Genomic DNA, 17,934 nt, shown 5'->3' with positions numbered 1-17,934 from the left:
TATTTCCCAAAGAGGAAAATGATTTTCTCAGGAGTACAGAGCACCCGGGGATATGTCTCCAGCAAAGGTTTAGGATCCAGATCATGATACCCTTTCTGCCTTGACAACTGCCATGAAAAGATTCCTAAATGGACTAGGAAGGCTTTTAATTCTGCCCCCACTCCAGATGCACCAATGCTCTAAAAGTGAGTTGGCCACCCCTACTAACTGTGGTTAATGCTGTGAGGTTTATAGTATGCTTGGCCAAATCTGATTGCCCATTCTATACAACTTGGGTCCAAGTTTCAGGCACAGAAACCGGCTTGGGAATTCATGTTCCCAAAGGAAACAGCAAAGGAAAGTGTTAAGGTGGATCCCCAAAGTAGTTCTTCTTCCAAATTATTTTTAAACATGTTTCCTCTGTCATCATCATCCCCATCATCATCAACAACCAGCATCTACTAGTTATGGCCCTGTGCAAAGTGCTTCATAAGGATGATCTGATTTAATCCTCACAGGTAACCTTTCCTACATGTGCTTTTATACTACACAGGTACTTGTCGGTAATATGATCATTCCTATACTATAGACAAGGAAACTGAGGCACACAGAGGTAAAGTAACTTGCATGAGCCCAGGTCTGGCTGACTAAAGAGTGGTGTCAGATCCCAAGCACAGGACAGTTTGACCGAACAGCTCATGCTGTGCACAGTAGTGCCCCATGAGAATCTGAGTAGTGCAGTTTTGTTCCTGGGGATGCACAGGTCCATGTCCTGGGCACAGGCATTTATTTGTTCGTACCTAACCAGGCCTGACATTCCAAAAGCATTTTAGAGCAAAAGGAGGAGGTGGAATCAGAGATAGAAGAATGTACAACATTTGTAGCCCCGGCCAACTCATCTGATTGTATCTCATGCACTCAGGAGGCCTACAGCCATGTGAATAAGTGGGCGCAAGGGAAAGATGCCTTTACATGACTGTTTTTAAGTCCCTCTCTTGGACAGAAAAGACAGAAATGTACAGGTTGAAATGAATCCTAATTTCAGCTTGATCCAGAAGATGGGAATATTTGGTTATGAATAGCTACAGTAGTAAACCTAATAATGAGTGTATTTTTGAGATTTTTGTCTTTGCTATCTGAACCTCAGTTGCTGACCAGAAGTTCAGCCAAGGATACTATGGATCACATCTAACTTGTCCTGGGAGATTTACTTTCTTTCTTGAATAAATTTAAAAAAAAAACACAAACCCCATATTTTGTATTATTTTGAATTTAATATGGAGACTCAGTTCAGGCATTTGAGTCCATTTCTATTTTGTGCATTGTTGGTATATTTTTTCACTCACTTCCATAGCCTGAAGCTAGTCTTAAGATGAAGATTGGATTCACTTGTGACAGAGGTAGCCTGACTTACGGGGATTAAAAACACTCTCCAGATGCTGAGGCTTTTATAAAGATTTCCCACCTTAAAAGTCAAGGGGTCAAGAGGGACATGGCCCCTGGCATGGGCTCAGCAATGGCAGTTTGGAGAAGCGGGAAGGACAGCACATCCAGACCAGAAGACTGGGAAAAACTGGGAAACTAGAGGGGAGAGGGTGGGGGTTCAGAGAGAGGGGTGCTAATTGCTGGCCGTAGTTAGGGATAACCAGGTAGGGTAAGGAGCAAGTGGCCAGGGAAAGAGGCAGATGAGACCAGAGGCTCTGGCAGTGGAAGCTGACCCACTGAGGCACCCTTTACCTGTCTTCACGCCACTACCCAGGGAGAGAAAAAGCTTTGTCTGGCCGCAGTGACCAACAGGGCTGTCTGCTTGGCTGAATCTGTCTGAGTCAAACCAGTGGATTTCAACAAAAAAGCAGTGCTCTAAGGAAGGGGCTAGGGTTGCCAACACAGAAACCATCGCTCCCCTATAGAAAGCACCTCATGATTTAAAGGACCACCAGGGAACTGGTTTACTCAAGTGCAGTGGTGCATGGGGCTGCACCACCAGAGCTGTGTTGTGTATGCTCGCACACATGCATGCACACACGCTTACGTGCAGACATAGGGCTGGTGCTCCCAGGGGGTAGGAGCTGCTTCATTCTTTCTTTAAACATCTTTCTGAGTGACCAGCACCAATCTTTTGTGGGCTTCCAGAAATGTACCTCAATTTTCTTTTTTTTTTTAAGGCAGCAAGTCCTCAGATCAATAATACTTTTGTAGCCTCCACCCTCTTTTCTGCTTGCTGAAGGTGAACAGACACAGGGATTGAATAAACCAGGAATGGAAAAAACTGGGCAGTAGTCAAAATGGTGATATTGGCTCATTCTTTTTAGATTTTAAGCTTCAACAGTCTCTAGCTTGGAGATGCACTAGTTTTGAATCCATTTGGCCAATAACCTGCTGGGAGATCTCAACCTTTGGGATTTAAGGTGACCCTTGCTATCCAAAGGGTAACTCCAGAAAAATATGGAGACCTTGTTGAGGGGTATATCTGATTCTTCCACCCTGTCCTCCAAAGCTTCCATTTTGGGAGCACCACCTGGAGGTAAATGTCTTGTCTCTGGGCCAAAGCAGGGTGATGCACAGTGAAAACAAAGCTTTGATTATGACTTTTCACCTGTTCTCAGTCAGTATAAGCAGGTGGCTGGGAGTCTCAGAAGAGATTTCATACTTTTGGGACAGCTTATGGAGAAGTTGCCTTTTGTAAAAAATCCAGGAAGCTTTGCCAGAGAGAATCTCATGCTGTGAGCAACCATGGTCCATTGTGGTTTCCCATAACTCATCCTGCATTTATTGTGTGCTCCTTTGTCTCACTTTGGTTCCTTCCACACCCAGCTTCTTTCTTCCTCAGGAATCCAGGAAGGACGGTTCTGAATTGTTCCTTACTTCCCAATCAGCTAACCAGTGCTGCTTATATGATGAAAACTCTATGGTAATCTTGGCTGCTGTAGTGAATTAACACACAAATCTATCACAAGGGCTGGAGAAAGGCTAAGCACATCATGGTTACCCCTCCCTCCCTGCCTCCCTCCGCCCCCTACCACCAAAGTAATCTTAGATTCCTAGCTCTGTGAATACCAACTGTCATTGCCCCATGGTTCTTCTGCACCATTTAGGCCCATGTGGGTCTGGTAGGAGATAGACAGTTCCAAATAGGAGGATGTATCTGGAAGAGAGAAAGGGGATCCTGAAAGTTCTGCCTGAAACTTGATTGTCTGGTAGAGTGCAGGCATCCAGTAACTTTTCAGCAAGAGAACTCTTCCTTTGCAGCTTTCTATTGTCCTTATATCCAGACATTTCCCTGTAGGGTTACATTGGTAATTCTTAAATCTATTACACTAATAGTTCAATCTTCAGCACTAAGAACCACAATTTTACTTCTGGCCTCTGGGGGAAAATGCTAGACATGGTGAAATTAAGATTGTTTTGGGCTTGACATAAGCACCATTGAGGTAACTGCTGTCTGGTCCTGGAACCCATAAAATCAAGTAATCAATTAAAAATTACTTCCTATAGATGAAGCTGTGATTGGTTGCAATGTTGAACAATGGTATGGAGATGTCTGTGACTTTTTTGCCAATTTACACCTCCCCTGTGTGGATCCATTGTGTTTTATGAGAGGATCATGTGGCTCGTTCCCAGAGAGGGGGGATCAGAGAAAGGCCTGTTCTTCAGGTCATCAGTTAGAATACTACAAGACTCATCACAAATGTTAATTTGAGGCATACATTGATCTCCGCATATGGGCTGTCAAAGAGTGGCCTCTAAGACATTTTTAACTGCTGTATCATCCACAGAGCCCTGTCCTACTTCTTCCTACTACTGGGATCTTCTCCTCCTCAGTTTCCATGATGCTCCTGGCACTGTTTTATGTGGTAGCCGTGAGGGTCACACCTATGTCATTTTCTGGAGGAAAGGAGTCTTATATTTCTTAGTTTCCTGTAACCTAATGCAGAGTTTTGTATAGGCAGGGGCTGGTTGATACATTCTAATTAAGTTGTGTGTCTCAATGACTTTCACTAGACAGCATGACATTGGTGTTATAAGCAAAACAACTCTGGTCAAGGAAACCTGGTGTTAAACTGTATCATGCAGAAGGTGTTAGTCTGAGAAAAGAAGCAGAGAGAGAGATAGAGAGAGAGAGATAGCGAGAGAGATAAAGATAGAGAGAGAGAGAGAGAGAGAGAAGAATGTTTAAGCAAGTGAGTGAGAGAGCACTTAGTTAATGAGTTGCTGAGGCCATGTTCAGCAACTCTATGCCATGTTGGCTACTAATTGACATTTGGTACTGAGAGGAAGGATAAGAAAAAGCTGCACCTACACAATCGAGAAGAATTCAGAGTAAAGCTTAAAAGCATGGATGCAGACACAGGAGGACATGGGCAAGGTAGGGGCTAGACTGCCTGGGGGTGAGCCTCCTTCAGCCATCATAGAGTCCATTGTTAGGAAGAAATGGAGGGAGGTACAAGTTACATTCATGAATTGGTAGAGTGAGAATTCCTGGGAGTCTGAGAGCCTGGATTTGAATCTGACAACTATGATTTACTAGTCATATGACCTTGAGAAAACAAATAGTAACTTCCTGGGTACCTCTGGCATTATTTATATCACTGAAAAAAGTGACAGGTACATTGTCTCCCTCATTAGCATGTTGGGAGGGTCAAATCAGATCACCATTTGATTTGTAAATGATAAAAATGTGCTGCTTCAGTGCGGGCAGTGCTATTATATTCAATCCCAGGCACTCTTTCCCTTACCTCCCACTTCTCTCTGCTTCATCCAATATGATCTTAGTGGTCCAATACGATCTTAGTGGAACAGATTCATTGCCCCCTTAGGAACTTCTGTTGTCATCTTCCTTCCTCTTATCAAAAAATTTATCAGTCATTTACACTTTCAAGATACTAAAGGTTGCCACCTTCCAAAAGGAGTTTCTGGTGAGGAAGGAAAGCTAGAGGAGTATCAAGAGAAATTGACTTGGCTGGCGCCGCAGCTCACTAGGCTAATCCTCTACCTTGCGGCGCCGGCACACCGGGTTCTAGTCCCGGTTGGGGCGCTGGATTCTGTCCCGGTTGCTCCTCTTCCAGTCCAGCTCTCTGCTATGGCCAGGGAGTACAGTGGAGGATGGTCCAGGTCCTTGGGCCCTGCACCTGCATGGGAGACCAGGAGGAAGCACCTGGCTCCTGGCTTCGGATCAGCGCAGCGCACTGGCCGTAGCAGACACTTGGGGGGTGAACCAATGGAAAAAGGAAGACCTTTCTCTCTGTCTCTCTCTCTCTCACTGTCTAACTCTGCCTGTAAAAAAAAAAAAAAAAAAAAAAAAAAAAAAAAAAAAAGAAAGAAAAGAAATTGACTTCCCAGGTGCTTTGAAATGAACTGTGGTTTGCCTAGACTATTCACATGTCAAATTGGCCCATTCTGTAGCTGCCACACTTCATAAATTTCAGGGCATATTATTTGGTTTTGTTTTATATTTCAGTATCTCTAGAATTAGGATGTAACTTATAATCCTTGATGGGTCATACTTTAATTAGCAGCATTTTCTGAATCTTGATGTGAATGGAATGGGAGAGGGAGCGGCAGATGGGAGGGGTGTGAGTGGGAGGGAAATTATGGGTGGGGGAGCCATTGTAATCCATTAACTGTACTTTGGAAATTTATATTTACTAAATAAGAAATTAAAAAAAAATTAGCAGCATTTTCTTTTTTGAGTGGTTCATAAATAATGGTGCCATTATTATGGGGCCGGCATTGTGGTACATGTTAAGCCACTGCCTGCAATGTTGGCATCACTGAAGGGCACCAGTTGGCTGCCCCACTTCTCATCCAGCTCCCTGCTAGTGCACCTAGGAAAGCAGCAGAAGATGGTCCTAGTGCTTGGGCTCCTGCCACCTACAAGAGAGACCCAGATGAAGTTCCAGGCTCTTGGTTTTGGGCTGGGCTATCCCTGGTCATTGCAACCATCTGGGGAGTAAACTAGCAGGTGGAAAAATCTTTTTCTGTTTCTCCTTCTCTCTGTAATCCTTTCAAATAAATAAATAAATGTATTTTTTTATAAAAGGGTGTTGCACAGATGAAATGGAACACTGTTACTATGGTGATGTCATGATCCCAAGCAGAATTCATTGAGGAGTTAAGAAGAAAAATAAGGCAAGGCAGCAGTTTCCATTGGAATCAGATCAGGAAACAAAGATAGACTATTTCATTTTCTGCAGACCTACAGCTGCCCAGAATTACCTGGATATTTGGATTCTGCCCATTGATATCAGCTTTGGAAAGATCTGGAAAGTTTGGTAGATCAAGGAGAAAGGATCTGGGGCCATCTCTTTGCAGTGAAGGACGCCCCGTCTCTTGCTGGAATCGCTGTCTGGGGAAGGGCTGGTGTGCAGTCCGGTCGTCTGGATGCTCCCCTGCTGCTTCCTTGGAGAGAGGAAAGTGGGTTTCCAACGTGGAGTCACTCTCCATGTTGAAGTTGTTCTAAAACAAACAAACGAACAGGAGATACACGATTTAAAAATGCCACCCTTAACAGCCCATTAACCTCAGGAATAAGGAGAAGTCCAGTAACTGGAATCAAGCCAGCAAGGTATTCCCAACTCATTCCACTACCTCATGGTTGGCTTTTCTCTATTCAAAAAAGATAAAGGTCAGGAAACGTCTCCCAGCCTCTCCGTGAAGGTAATGCCTGGGACAAGATCTGAACAACAGAGGGAAGCTCCTTGTAAGACTGGAGGTGGGGGGTGGATTTTCTAGAAGAGGGAACAGCGTATAAGACCAGCCTAGGATAGGGATGAAGTTGGCTAATCTGAGGAATAGAAAGGTCAGTGAAACTGGTGGAAAGTGAAGCGGATAAAACCATTTGAAATGAGGATGAAGTGATGGGGATAGCCAAAGAAAATGTGATAAAAATGGCATTCTGCAATTTAATGTTTTTATTCCAAAAAGTGCAAGTCCAGTGTTTTTCCCAGATAGTGAAAACTATCTCTATTTAGTATCTCTGGGGGAAAATTTTTCTAGAGATTGAAAAGTGTAGAAGTTGCTGGATTCTTTCCCCAAACCAACCCTTCTTCTCCACCTCCCATTCTCCCTGGAGCTCTCATTGGAGGCTTCCCCCACTCCTTCAGGGATGGTATTTCCATGTTTACTGGTGTTGGGAGATGTGGAGATAGAATTTCACCAGTGTTTGGGTCAGTGGCTAATGTTCTTGTTATTCTTTGGGGATGTTTTGGGGTTTGGGAGTGTGTATTCCAGCACACTGTCTCCACACACACTTGCCTCCGCTTCCTGCCCTCCCTCCTCCCCTTACAATGGCAGTGCCTTTGACCCAGCCAAAAGGTTATATCTGGTATCAAAACACTCAAAACTGAGTATCCAAGGTCAAGAACAGCCCGAGGAGAAACATACACAGAGCACCTTTGTGAATGTTGGAAGAAATCAAGAGGAGGACTCAGAAAAGCAAGTCTCCCCTTTAAAGCATGCGGTGACAGAGGGGAGAGCTGGCAACTCTTTAGCATGTTTTAGCTTGCCCTTTGCTTTTGCTCAGGAGATGTGGCCAGGGGCAGTGTCTTTGTTCACCTTTCCAGACACCTCTGCCATGGTTTGTGTCTTCTGGCACATCCCTGTGGAGGGAGTTGCCTTGGCATTCTGAGGCATGGCTGACTGCAACAGAAGCCAAATGTATTATTCTTTTACTGAGCCCAGCAGGGGGTGGGGGAGAGACCCCAACTATTTCCTTAACATAAGACCATAAGATTATTTATCATAACCAAAGGGGGAGATAATTGAATATAATTGTTTCCAGATTGCCAATCCTAAAACTTCCCCAACAGTGTTAGGAAGGATAGTTGGATTCTCATGGAAAATTCCTGACCCAATATTTAGAAATGCTAATTTCAAAAGGAAGCCAGAATTTGTTTCCCAATTGTTTTAGGTATTTCTGCTAATCAAACCCTAATTTCGCTGTAGCAACATACAAGGCATACTGCTTAACTGGGTTAAAAATAGAGTTCTTGGGTCACAGTGGCTAAAACATTGCTTGAAATGCTCACATCCCATATCTCAGTTCCTGGGTTCAACTTCCAGTTCTGACTCCCAATTCCAGTTTCCAGCTAATGTGCATTCTGGCAGGTAGAGGTTGATGGCACTAGTAGTTAGGTCCCTGGCACCCATGTGGGAGACCCAGGTTGAGTTTGCTACTCCTGCCCTGATCTGGCCCTGGCCCAGCCCCAACCGTTGTAGGCATTTGGGGAGTGAACCAGTGAATGGGAGGTTTCTAGTTGTCTGTCTAGATCGCTCAGTCTTTCAAAGAACATAAGTAAATAAATAAAAGTTTTAAAAATAGAGCCTCTTTCTCTTTTCTTTCCCCTGTGATGAAACATATTTTACAAGAAGAGGTAAGGCATGTATTTTTGCTGCTATTTACCATTTTGCTTAGATGTCTAAAAAATAAGGCCTGAATCTGATTGATTTCTCAATCTGATGCTTGGGTTTTCCTGGTAGAAAAAAACCATTACCACAGGGTGATCCTGGCTTAGCATTAAACCAAGCAAACTCCTTAACCTTTCAATGGCCCCATGACCTTCCGTGTAAAAAAGAGCAGTTAATGACAGGCATGAACCCCACAGCAGGATGCTCAAGAAAGCTTCAGTTGGGTTTTGTCTGCATAGGCAAAGAGAAATGTAGCATTAGGGCCATTGGCTGGGTAATTCAGGCCACAAGTGCCCCTGCTGGGAATAGTTAGACTGGGGCTAAAGTTTTGTTTGGCTTGAGTTATGCACACAACTGTGGCATTTCTCTATCTCTTTCCAACCATCTCACCAACCCCGCCCCCCCTACACACACACACACACACACACACACACACACACACACACCCCTCAGTGTTTGCGAAGCATTTAAAAGGTGGAAAGTAACAAAGAAATGCTAATCCCAGTCTCTGAATATCTGAATAATTCTTACTCCTCTTCCAATCACATTTAACCAAGAACTTGGCTCCCAGCAGTGGCATGCCCCCAACTCAGAAACTGGAATAGGATAGGGGAATGGTGTCTAAGAATGAAACTTCATTTTATTCAATCATGAACAACATTTGGGAATGGACATTATTTGGACACCAAGATTTTAAACCTGGAGCAGGAGATGGCAGGTGGGAACTGCTAGCAACACAAGGAAAAGTCCGTGTCTCTTTTCAAGGAGACACATGGCGCATCCTCCTTGCAGCGTCTCCACCTGAGGTCCTGACTGAGGCCATCACTCCAGTTGTTACCCAGAACACTCAATGAGCATCTACACACAAAGGTATTCTAGCAGGGTGAGGATTCTTAGAAGAGGCAGATCTTAAAGTGAAGAGTAAAATACTTTATTATTTTAAAAGCAGAGTGAGAGAGAGGGAGGGTGGAGGGAGGAGAGAGAGAGAGAGAGAGAGAGAGAGATTTCTGTCTATTGTCTTATTCTCCAAATGGCCATAACAACCAGGACTGGGCCAGGTTGCAGCGAGGAGCCTAGAATTCCATTTGGGTCTCCCATGTGGTTGTTAAGAGCCCAAGGAGTTGGACCATCTTCCACTGTTCTCCCAGGCATATTAGCAGGGAGTTGGCTCTGAAGCAGAGCAGCTGGGACTCAAATGGCACTCTGATATGGGATGCCAGGACTGGAAGTGGTGGCTTCACCTGCTGTGTCACAACACTGGCTCTAGTAGCTCATGTTTTAGTCAGAGAAGCAAACACTAGTCTCTGTGTTAATATCTTAGGAACGTTCTGAAATTTAAGAAGAGAAATTTCATTCTTCCCAAGCTTTTATAAAGTCCATTTTATTTAAAGGGGCAATGAATCAAAGGGATAATTCATAATGAGTTAAAGGGACATGAGAGGAACCTGCTCAGTATGGAAGATATTTCGTTCCTCATTGTGTTTCTCTGAGTTGACCTTCGATCTGTCAGCACTGACAATGCTGCAGCATCAGTAGCAAGGTCCCCTTTCATGACTCTGATTTTAGTGTTGTAACTCTCAATGAAAATGAAAATAAAAACAGGAATTAATGCTATTATAATGTCTATGCACATATACTGTTCAACTGCTGAGACAGGTCATCTGTTTTGGTCAAATTTTCCCCACTTTTACACACAGCTCCTGTCTCTTCATTATTTTAGAAGCAATTATCTAAAATAGAAATAGAAAAAAAATCATGTCCTTGAAGTCTGCTATTTTTGTCTGAGATGGCAGTATTGTGGCAGGCATAGCAATTGCCTACCCTATGTCCATTCCCTCTTCTTTTTTCTTTTACTCACAGCTTGTTTCAGATAGCAATACATCTAGTGAAAACTACATTTCCCAGCCTCCATTGCAGCTGAGGAGACCATGTGACACCTGACACAGTTCTGTCCAGTGGGAATAATAGGAAGGTGGTGGGTAGAACTGCTGAGAAGAAGGCACATTGAGTTGTGCCTTTTGTGTTTCTGTCTTCTGCTTGAAACAAGGACACAGTGCTAAGAGTCAAATGAGGCAGCTGGCAGACATGAGGATGAAGGCTGTTGCTGACAAGAAAGATGGAGGGGCCTGGGTCCCTGATGGCATTTTAGAATCATCATACCAGCCCTGGAAGGGTGACCTTCAGATGCCTTTCACCATTAACACGTATGTTAACACTGACAATGTGCCAGTGCTAGTAGCAATATTCTCTCTTGTGATTCTAATTTTAGAGCTATGACAACCAATAAAACGTGAAAAGCCCTGCATAGCTAAGTGGGCCTTTGTTGGGTTTTCTGTTCTTTGCATTTGAGGTACCTACAGGGCATTTAAAGAAACATGGTGAAATTCACTATGGAAGTCAGGCTATGATGCAGTGGTCTGTCCTAATAGCATATTCTAAATCTGCTATCCATACCTTCCAGATATATTTGCACAATCTTTTCATTGTTTCAGCATCTGTACATTACATTTCCCAAATCTATTGCTCACTGTGTAATGAAATGTTTTCTTTAAAGTTCTAAAATACTGTCATTAAATTTCAAGGGGTCTGATCTCATTAAAAGGAACCAGTGTTCCTTGGACAAATGGCTGAATACAGAGCTTAGGCAGGAAAAGTATAGATGCACCAGAAATCAAGGACACTTTCAGTGGCTAATAGGCTTCCCTTGAAAGAATGCAGGGGCCAGTTTGAAGGCCTCCCACTGCTCAAAGATCAGACAGTTTGGGCATAAAAAAAGACTATATGACTAATGCTCATTGCATCTATGAAAACCCAGGAGCCCAGAATGATATTCATAAAGGACAGAAAAACCACTATAACCAATACCAAGGCATTATAAAACTCAGTACTTTAAAAATTGGTACTAAAAAGAAAGAAGGGTTTTCCTGTAGAAGAAATGTTTGGAGCCAAGATTGACAAGGAAGTAGAAGTTATACAGGTAAAGCCAGTGAAGAGAACAGTGGAGGGGATGCATGTCGGGGAGCATTGTGACCCTAGCAAAGGACTCCTTGGCCTGACAGGGCCTGGTTTGTACTTCAGAGCTGGAATGGGTCGGTGTTAACAATCAGAACCACTCTGTTGTCCTGAGATGAGACAACTGAGTCCAGCAATAAAACATCAGGTCCAATACTCAGAGATCTCAGCTCAACAGGGTTTTGTCATAGAAATTTCCATCATATAGTGTGTTGTGACCGTGTCACTAGGCTGCCATTCCCCTGTGGCTTTCTCCAGGTCACTTGGAGGCTGGAGGCAGCGGCGTGATGCTGAGACCTCCTCCCTACTCCTTCTCTCTCACAGCCTGGCCATGAATGCCCCAGGAGAACTCTGTTGAGGTGAACTGAGGAAAGACAATCTGTCATCTGTAGGATGAGTGCAATTTCTAAGATGACACCCCAGATGCTTCAGTCATTTGTGTCCTATATGCTTGAGTACATCACTGATCTAGGACCAAGGATGTCCAACTACTGCCTCCAGCCACTGCAAGGCTGCAGCTGCTCATTTTGGCTGTCCTCGTGACCAAGGTGGGTCACCACAGCCACATCAAGGGCCAGAGTGGTCAGAATGGCCACACTCCCTTAGCTGGTCACTTGGCATAGACAGATGAACACAAAGGAGTGAGGCTGTTTGGGAAACAAAGCCACAGAACAAATTAGGATGCTCACGTTGAAGGAGAAGAACAAGATGTGAAAATGGGTGATGGATCCACTTTGGGAAAAAACAATGTGCTAAGCATAGTTGTCCCAGCCTGCAAATAGCCACCTGCTCTATTCTGCAAACAGCAACCAAAGCCTGGTGTGTGAAAACAGGGCTGATTTAATCCCTTCCAGAACCTTCAGAAGAGGCACAAACTAGGACAAAATTGTTTCTGTCTAGGAAAGTTTTAGTGCTTTTTGTTTTTAAGTCTGGTAACTATTCTCAGATTAGCACAACCAGGCAGGCTTCTTGGAGGCAGATTGGCTGGCAAATTTCTGGAGAGCAAAGAACAGGCCATATATGCAATCTCCAAGCTCCACACCCCTTAATTCCACAAGTTTAGGGGGCACCCAATAAGTCCTAGTTGATGATAATAATGGCTAAGGACCTCGTTAGATTTTGTTTTAATTAGGCTCAGGCTGCAGGCCTCATTACTCCTACTGTGGCTTTTATGTGGGATTCTAAAGAAAAAAAACATCCAGGAATCTTCTATTGAGGATATTAAAGAAGATATTATTAGCAATGCATTTGGTCTCATAGACTTTGAACAACAAACAACAGAGATTATAATTAACGTCACTGTAGCCTCTCTCCTTAAAGCATACTAACAATATAGCTAATTAGCAATGTGGACATCTGCATATTATTATCGACAACGCTTGTTTCCTTTTTCCAGATTAAAGGAAGCCATACTGCACTCAGGCATATGGCTGTGCTCCTGCCACATTAAAACACTCAGTGTTCCTTTACCCATGATAAACACACCCTGGGCTTTATCTGTGCTGGGCATCGGTTTCGTCTGGAACATTTCCACACATCTAAAAATAAGTTCAAGAATACCAGTGGTGGGATTTCAAAAGAAAGAGTACAAGTTTCCCCATTTGGGGAGAGAAAAGAATAAAAGGGCACTGATTATCTTTACACATGATTGAGGAGCTGGCCGGCACTCCCGGGAAGAGAAAGACAAAGGAATGAATACAGTGTGTTTCAGACGGTGAAATCTACTTGGTCCAGGTGGCACACTTATCCCCAGTGCTCAAGAAGATGGCACGGAGGTCATCATCATAGCAGTGGCAGCAGAGGGGGGTGGAGACTTGGTCTGTGAAGTGCTGGAAAAAGGCAGTCAAGATCCACAGGGAAGAAACTGTGCACCCTGAATACCTGCCCGGCAAGGCCCACCGACTTCCACCTCGGCTCTGCCCGTGCTGATGGTGATCAGTCCCCTTCAGGCAGCAGGAGCAGAGTAAATAGCAGTAGCACTATTTTAGAGCAAGCATGAAAATGCAATGCGTCTGACAGAGGAGAAATGGCCACACATATGCTCCAATCTTTGCTGGGGGGACCTTGAAGACAAAGGGGCTCCCCTGGGAGCTCATGACACAGGCACATCATGTTTCAAGAATGCAGGGACATTGCAATCCTGGGTGGGAACAGAGCCTGTGCTCAAAGTCTGACTAATAGCTGAGGAATCTCTCCTTATGGTGGCAGAATGCATCATGAGGATGTTTACTTTAGGGCTTGGGAGTGACCTGACTTATGATCTCAGGCGACGCCTTACAAGACATGAAGAATGGTCAACTCGGTGCACTTGAGCAGAAAGAAGGCCCTGGGAAGGGAGAGGCACCCACGCCTGTGAGTCCCTCCTAACTGAAGACTCTTGGGGCAGGCTGAAAAACATGGGAGGCAACCCTTCACTGGCTTGTCTTGAATGCATCTATAAACTGCTTTGATCTTGAAAATGTGTGGATTATTGGTGATTTTTCAAATTCTGCTTTCTCCATTGCTGGCAAAGAAAACAGAGTGGTAACTTTCCAAGACCCATTTCCTTTATGTTCTGAGAGGCTAAAGAATGAATTAAAATGAAGCTCAAGTAACTCTTTCAACTCGAAGCAAACATGTAAACAGTAGCAGATGCACAGAGAGCCAATTTGGCCATAAAAGCCTTCACGCATCATCTAAAGCATTTTTGAAAATGTGAGGAGATGGAAAAACTATGTTTTCCAAAACTTTTCTCAAGAGGAATGGCAGACTTACCTGGAAGGAGCAGTTTGATAAATCCATCTGGGTGTCAGGCCAGCCGTCCTCAGGCTTAAGCTAAGAGCAAGAAGAATGTCAGAACTTGAGGCCAGAGCTAACTTGCTTAGGGCTAGAATGGACAGACCGAGGGTGGCCACCAGGGGGCTTCATCCCTCCTCTTTGGTCACATCAAAGCTCTCAGGCTCCCCTTGAAGTCACATTTTGAGCAAATATTTTAATTAGTATGGAATATTGCTGATTTTTCAAGTGGCACATTCTCCATCGACAGCAAAGAAAACAGAGTAGTAAGTATCTAAGACCCATTTTCCAGGATCAATTGGAAGACACACCGAATCACTGGTATGCCTAATGGGCCCCAAAGTCTGAGGTCTCCCTTGACCAGAGACAGGGTGTTGAACAGGACAAAGAGACACAGCAGGCAAACATTCCCTATGGTGAATCTGTGTTTCCTACATGAAATAAGGGGGACCCGAGGTCCAGGCCATGGCTAGTGTCCTGCTGTCAGGAAGGAGACTGTGGAAGACAAGCCAAAGAGCATGGAATGGCAAAGTTCAGAGGCCGAGGCCTAGGGAAGAGGTGGTCAGGGGACCCTCACACAGAGCTCTTATTCTACTCAAGGGTTTGGATTCTTCTCAGCATCCAAAGTCAAGATCTGTCATTGACACCTACCGTAAATCTATCTGCTCCAAGTACCTCTTACAGAGATGTTAAAGGGAATGGGACCTTAACCTTGGAATCCTGGAAAAGGGCACATGGTATAATGAAGTGGGCCTAAACCAGGAGTTAAGCGGCCTGGGCTGCATTCTAGCATTGTCTCTCTCTAGTTTGTAAGTTCTGTTACGTTAATATACATCTGCACCTGAAGTAGCCAGGTTTGCAGAAATGTCTATAAATTCTTCCTCTCTCTAAATGTCCATAACTTGAATTGTTAATTGTCTCCCATACTATCTTTGAGCTTGGCTATGCTGACTACTGTGGTCATAGGGACAACAAGCAGAGACCTGAAAAGTGCTTGGCACCGGAGTTTTCCTGCTTTTGTTGATTTTGGAATCCTGAGACCACTGTGAAGAAGCTTGAACTAGACTGAGTGGTGAGAGACCTAGAGGACAGGGACAAGCTCTCTCTTACCAACCAGCCTGCCACTGAGCAGTCACTCAGACTACCCAGCCCTGGCTGAAGAAGAGCCACCCAGCTGAGCCAGAGAATCACAGGAAACAATAAATGTTTGTGGTTTTCAGCTACTGAATTGAGTGGCTTGTTACACAGCAAAAGCTAACTGATACAGAAACTCAGTTACTGCTTCTGTAACAAGGCCATGGCGAGGTAGGATGGGAACCACAGAAAACCTCGCAGTCTATTCAGTTTTGATATGCTTGGAATGGAAGCCTCAAAAGACCTTTGTTCTGGATAAATGATTTCACAACAATTACAGGTAAACAAAGCTTATTCCAAATGTTGAAAACATAAAATTGAGGGTGGGAAGATTAAACAAAAATCGGATGATTTTGGTTGCTGAAAATGTAGAAACTCTCTTTCATATCTAGAAATGTCTGCTTTTTCTTATCTTTCTACCTAGTAACTCAAAGCTGGGTAAAACCTGTTGGGAAATCCCAACCCCCTGCCTGCTCCTTCCTTCATCTACATGTGCTTCTTGTGTTAACAGCTCTGCTGCCAGTTTTTCAGACTCAGGCCTGGGACTTAACAGTTCTTCCTTGCACTTTCATGATGCACCTGAACAGCTCTGTGGGCCGCCAGAAACTAGTAGTGCTCATTTATTAGGGAACCCCTACTGACATTATAAAACTATTATAGCTATCATCGGCTGAATGTGGCCTGAGGTGAAGAGAAAGCTATATACCACCAGGACCGGTTCCCTTTACCATCTGTCTACATAGATTGGTCTTGTTTGGGCTATAGTTCTGTCCTCTTCCAGGCAAATGGCTTGATCCTAGACTGGAACACTGACAGCTGATGCAATTGTGGGCCATTGGCTTAGCTAGGTTAACCTTTTTCTATGAATGGCAGGGATGTTAGTTCCACTCATGGGCTCATTCAACAAACACTTCCTCATTCAAACAAACACTTTGTATTCTGTATCAGGTTCTGTGTTGGATTAAGACAGTTCCAAATGAACATGGCTTACTAACACAAATTATCCAAAGCTTGGAAATGAAGTGAAAGGTTGACTGTAAGTTTACCAGCTCATGCTGGGGCACAGTATCTTGGGCTTATGTTTAATTCTGTAGCAAATGTCTTTGATTGGCCTGTTATTTACTATTGATTAGGGTCTAAGTTAAAGTTATGTGTGATAACTGGTAGATTTTCATCCTGTAGAAATGCAAATTTTGTTGTCAAGTAGAAACAGCAACTCAGAGCTTACTATTTTATGGATTTATAGGACATTAACTCAATTTGTTTACTTCATCGTGGTTTTTCACAACTAACTTTGCAAATAGATATTCCTCAAATTCTCTGAAATAACATTCACATCTTGCTAGCTTCCTCACTAATTGGCTAAATAAATCTTCAACATGGTGTTTATTCCAATTTACTGTTGTCCAAGGCTCATGTTTTTAACATTATGAAAATTCTGTTTTGTTAGTTTTTTGTCTTCACAGAGTGCAGACTCTAGAGGGAAAGTTAATAAATGCTTAGACACATATAAAATACAAGGTAGAAAGTGAGAAATTCTTAAGGATGGGATAGTTTCAATGTCAGGAAGAGAATTATTTAACTCCTATTTATGACTCCACAATTTGCCACCTATTGACTGTTTCACAACACTGTTTTGCTTTTTTGTCTTCTATAAAATATTTCCATCTGAATAGTGGTTCAAGGCACTACCAAGTTGGAACAAGTATTGAGAACCATAGTTTGTTGTCGCTCCCCCTCTTCGTGGAGGAACGACACAGGACCCTGCGCTGTTCTTTCGTCTGCTCGGCCCTCCCCGGGTTTGCTGCTGGTTCTTCCCGGGTTGGCTACTGTCCCTTCCACCTCCGTGGAAGGGCGGTTCCCCCTGCCACACTCCCCACTTCCGCAGGGGAGCGGCACACCGCCGGCTGGCTCTCTCGGGGGCTGCACAGGTGTTCCCCTTAGATGTTCCCCTTAGATGTTCCTGGTGCATGCCGTCTCTCTCCTCCTTTATAGTCCTCCTCCGCCAATCCTAACTCGGCTGCCCACACGCCAAGTACGCTGCTCTCCTCCAATCAGGAGCAAGTCCTACAGTTTATTGGCTGAACTGGAGGCAGCTGTGTAGAAGCTGTTTTCTTCTCTCCCAGCGCCATATTGTGGGAGAGCAGATGCATAGAATAAGTCTTAATTCCAGTAACTCAGTCTAGTCCAGGTTGCTCCCCACAGTTTGTAAGCCAGACTTCCCTTGGGTTTTTGTTCTTTTATTATTATAATTATTTTTAAAGATTTATTTAAGGCAAAGTTAGAAAGGAGGGGAGAGGCAAAGAGAAAGAGAGAGAGGGTCCGGAACTGTGGCTTAGCAGATAAAGCCACCACCTGAAGTGTTGGTATCCCATATGGATGCTGGTTCAAGTCCCGGCTGCTCCACTTCTGATCCAGTTCTCTGCTATGGCCTGGGAAAGCAGTGGAAGATGGCCCAAGGACTTGGACACCTGCACCCACATGGGAAGACCCGGAGGAAGCTCCTGGCTCCTGGCTTCGGATTGGTGTAGCTCTGGCCATTGTGGTCAATCGGGGAATGAACCAATGGATGGAAGACCTCTGCCTCTCCTTCTTTCTCTGTGTAACTCTGACTTTGAAATAAATAAA

At 44.1% G+C, this 17,934-nt stretch overlaps 2 protein-coding genes across 12 annotated transcripts in view; one reads left to right on the top strand and one right to left on the bottom strand.

The window, feature by feature from the left end:
• The window catches only part of TASP1 (taspase 1), a 504,811-nt gene that overhangs the window by 362,029 nt on the left and 124,848 nt on the right, over nt 1–17,934 (top strand). The window lies entirely within an intron of this gene.
• Nucleotides 1–17,934, bottom strand: part of ISM1 (isthmin 1) — a 78,227-nt gene that overhangs the window by 22,501 nt on the left and 37,792 nt on the right. For 2 of the 3 annotated variants that reach the window (XM_002710968.5, XM_051846211.2), the window contains exon 2: nt 6,196–6,435. In XM_002710968.5, the coding sequence (XP_002711014.1) occupies nt 6,196–6,435 (240 nt within the window). Of the gene's footprint in view, nt 1–6,195; nt 6,436–14,151; nt 14,212–17,934 lie in introns of all 3 variants that reach the window. The other variant, XM_051846210.2, reaches the window with a different exon arrangement.

Source organism: Oryctolagus cuniculus, chromosome 11 (genome assembly GCF_964237555.1).
Source record: "Oryctolagus cuniculus chromosome 11, mOryCun1.1, whole genome shotgun sequence".
Classification (NCBI taxonomy): Eukaryota; Metazoa; Chordata; class Mammalia; order Lagomorpha; family Leporidae; genus Oryctolagus; species Oryctolagus cuniculus.
Note: the sequence above shows the minus strand (reverse complement) of the source record. Positions and strands in the feature narration are given on the sequence as shown.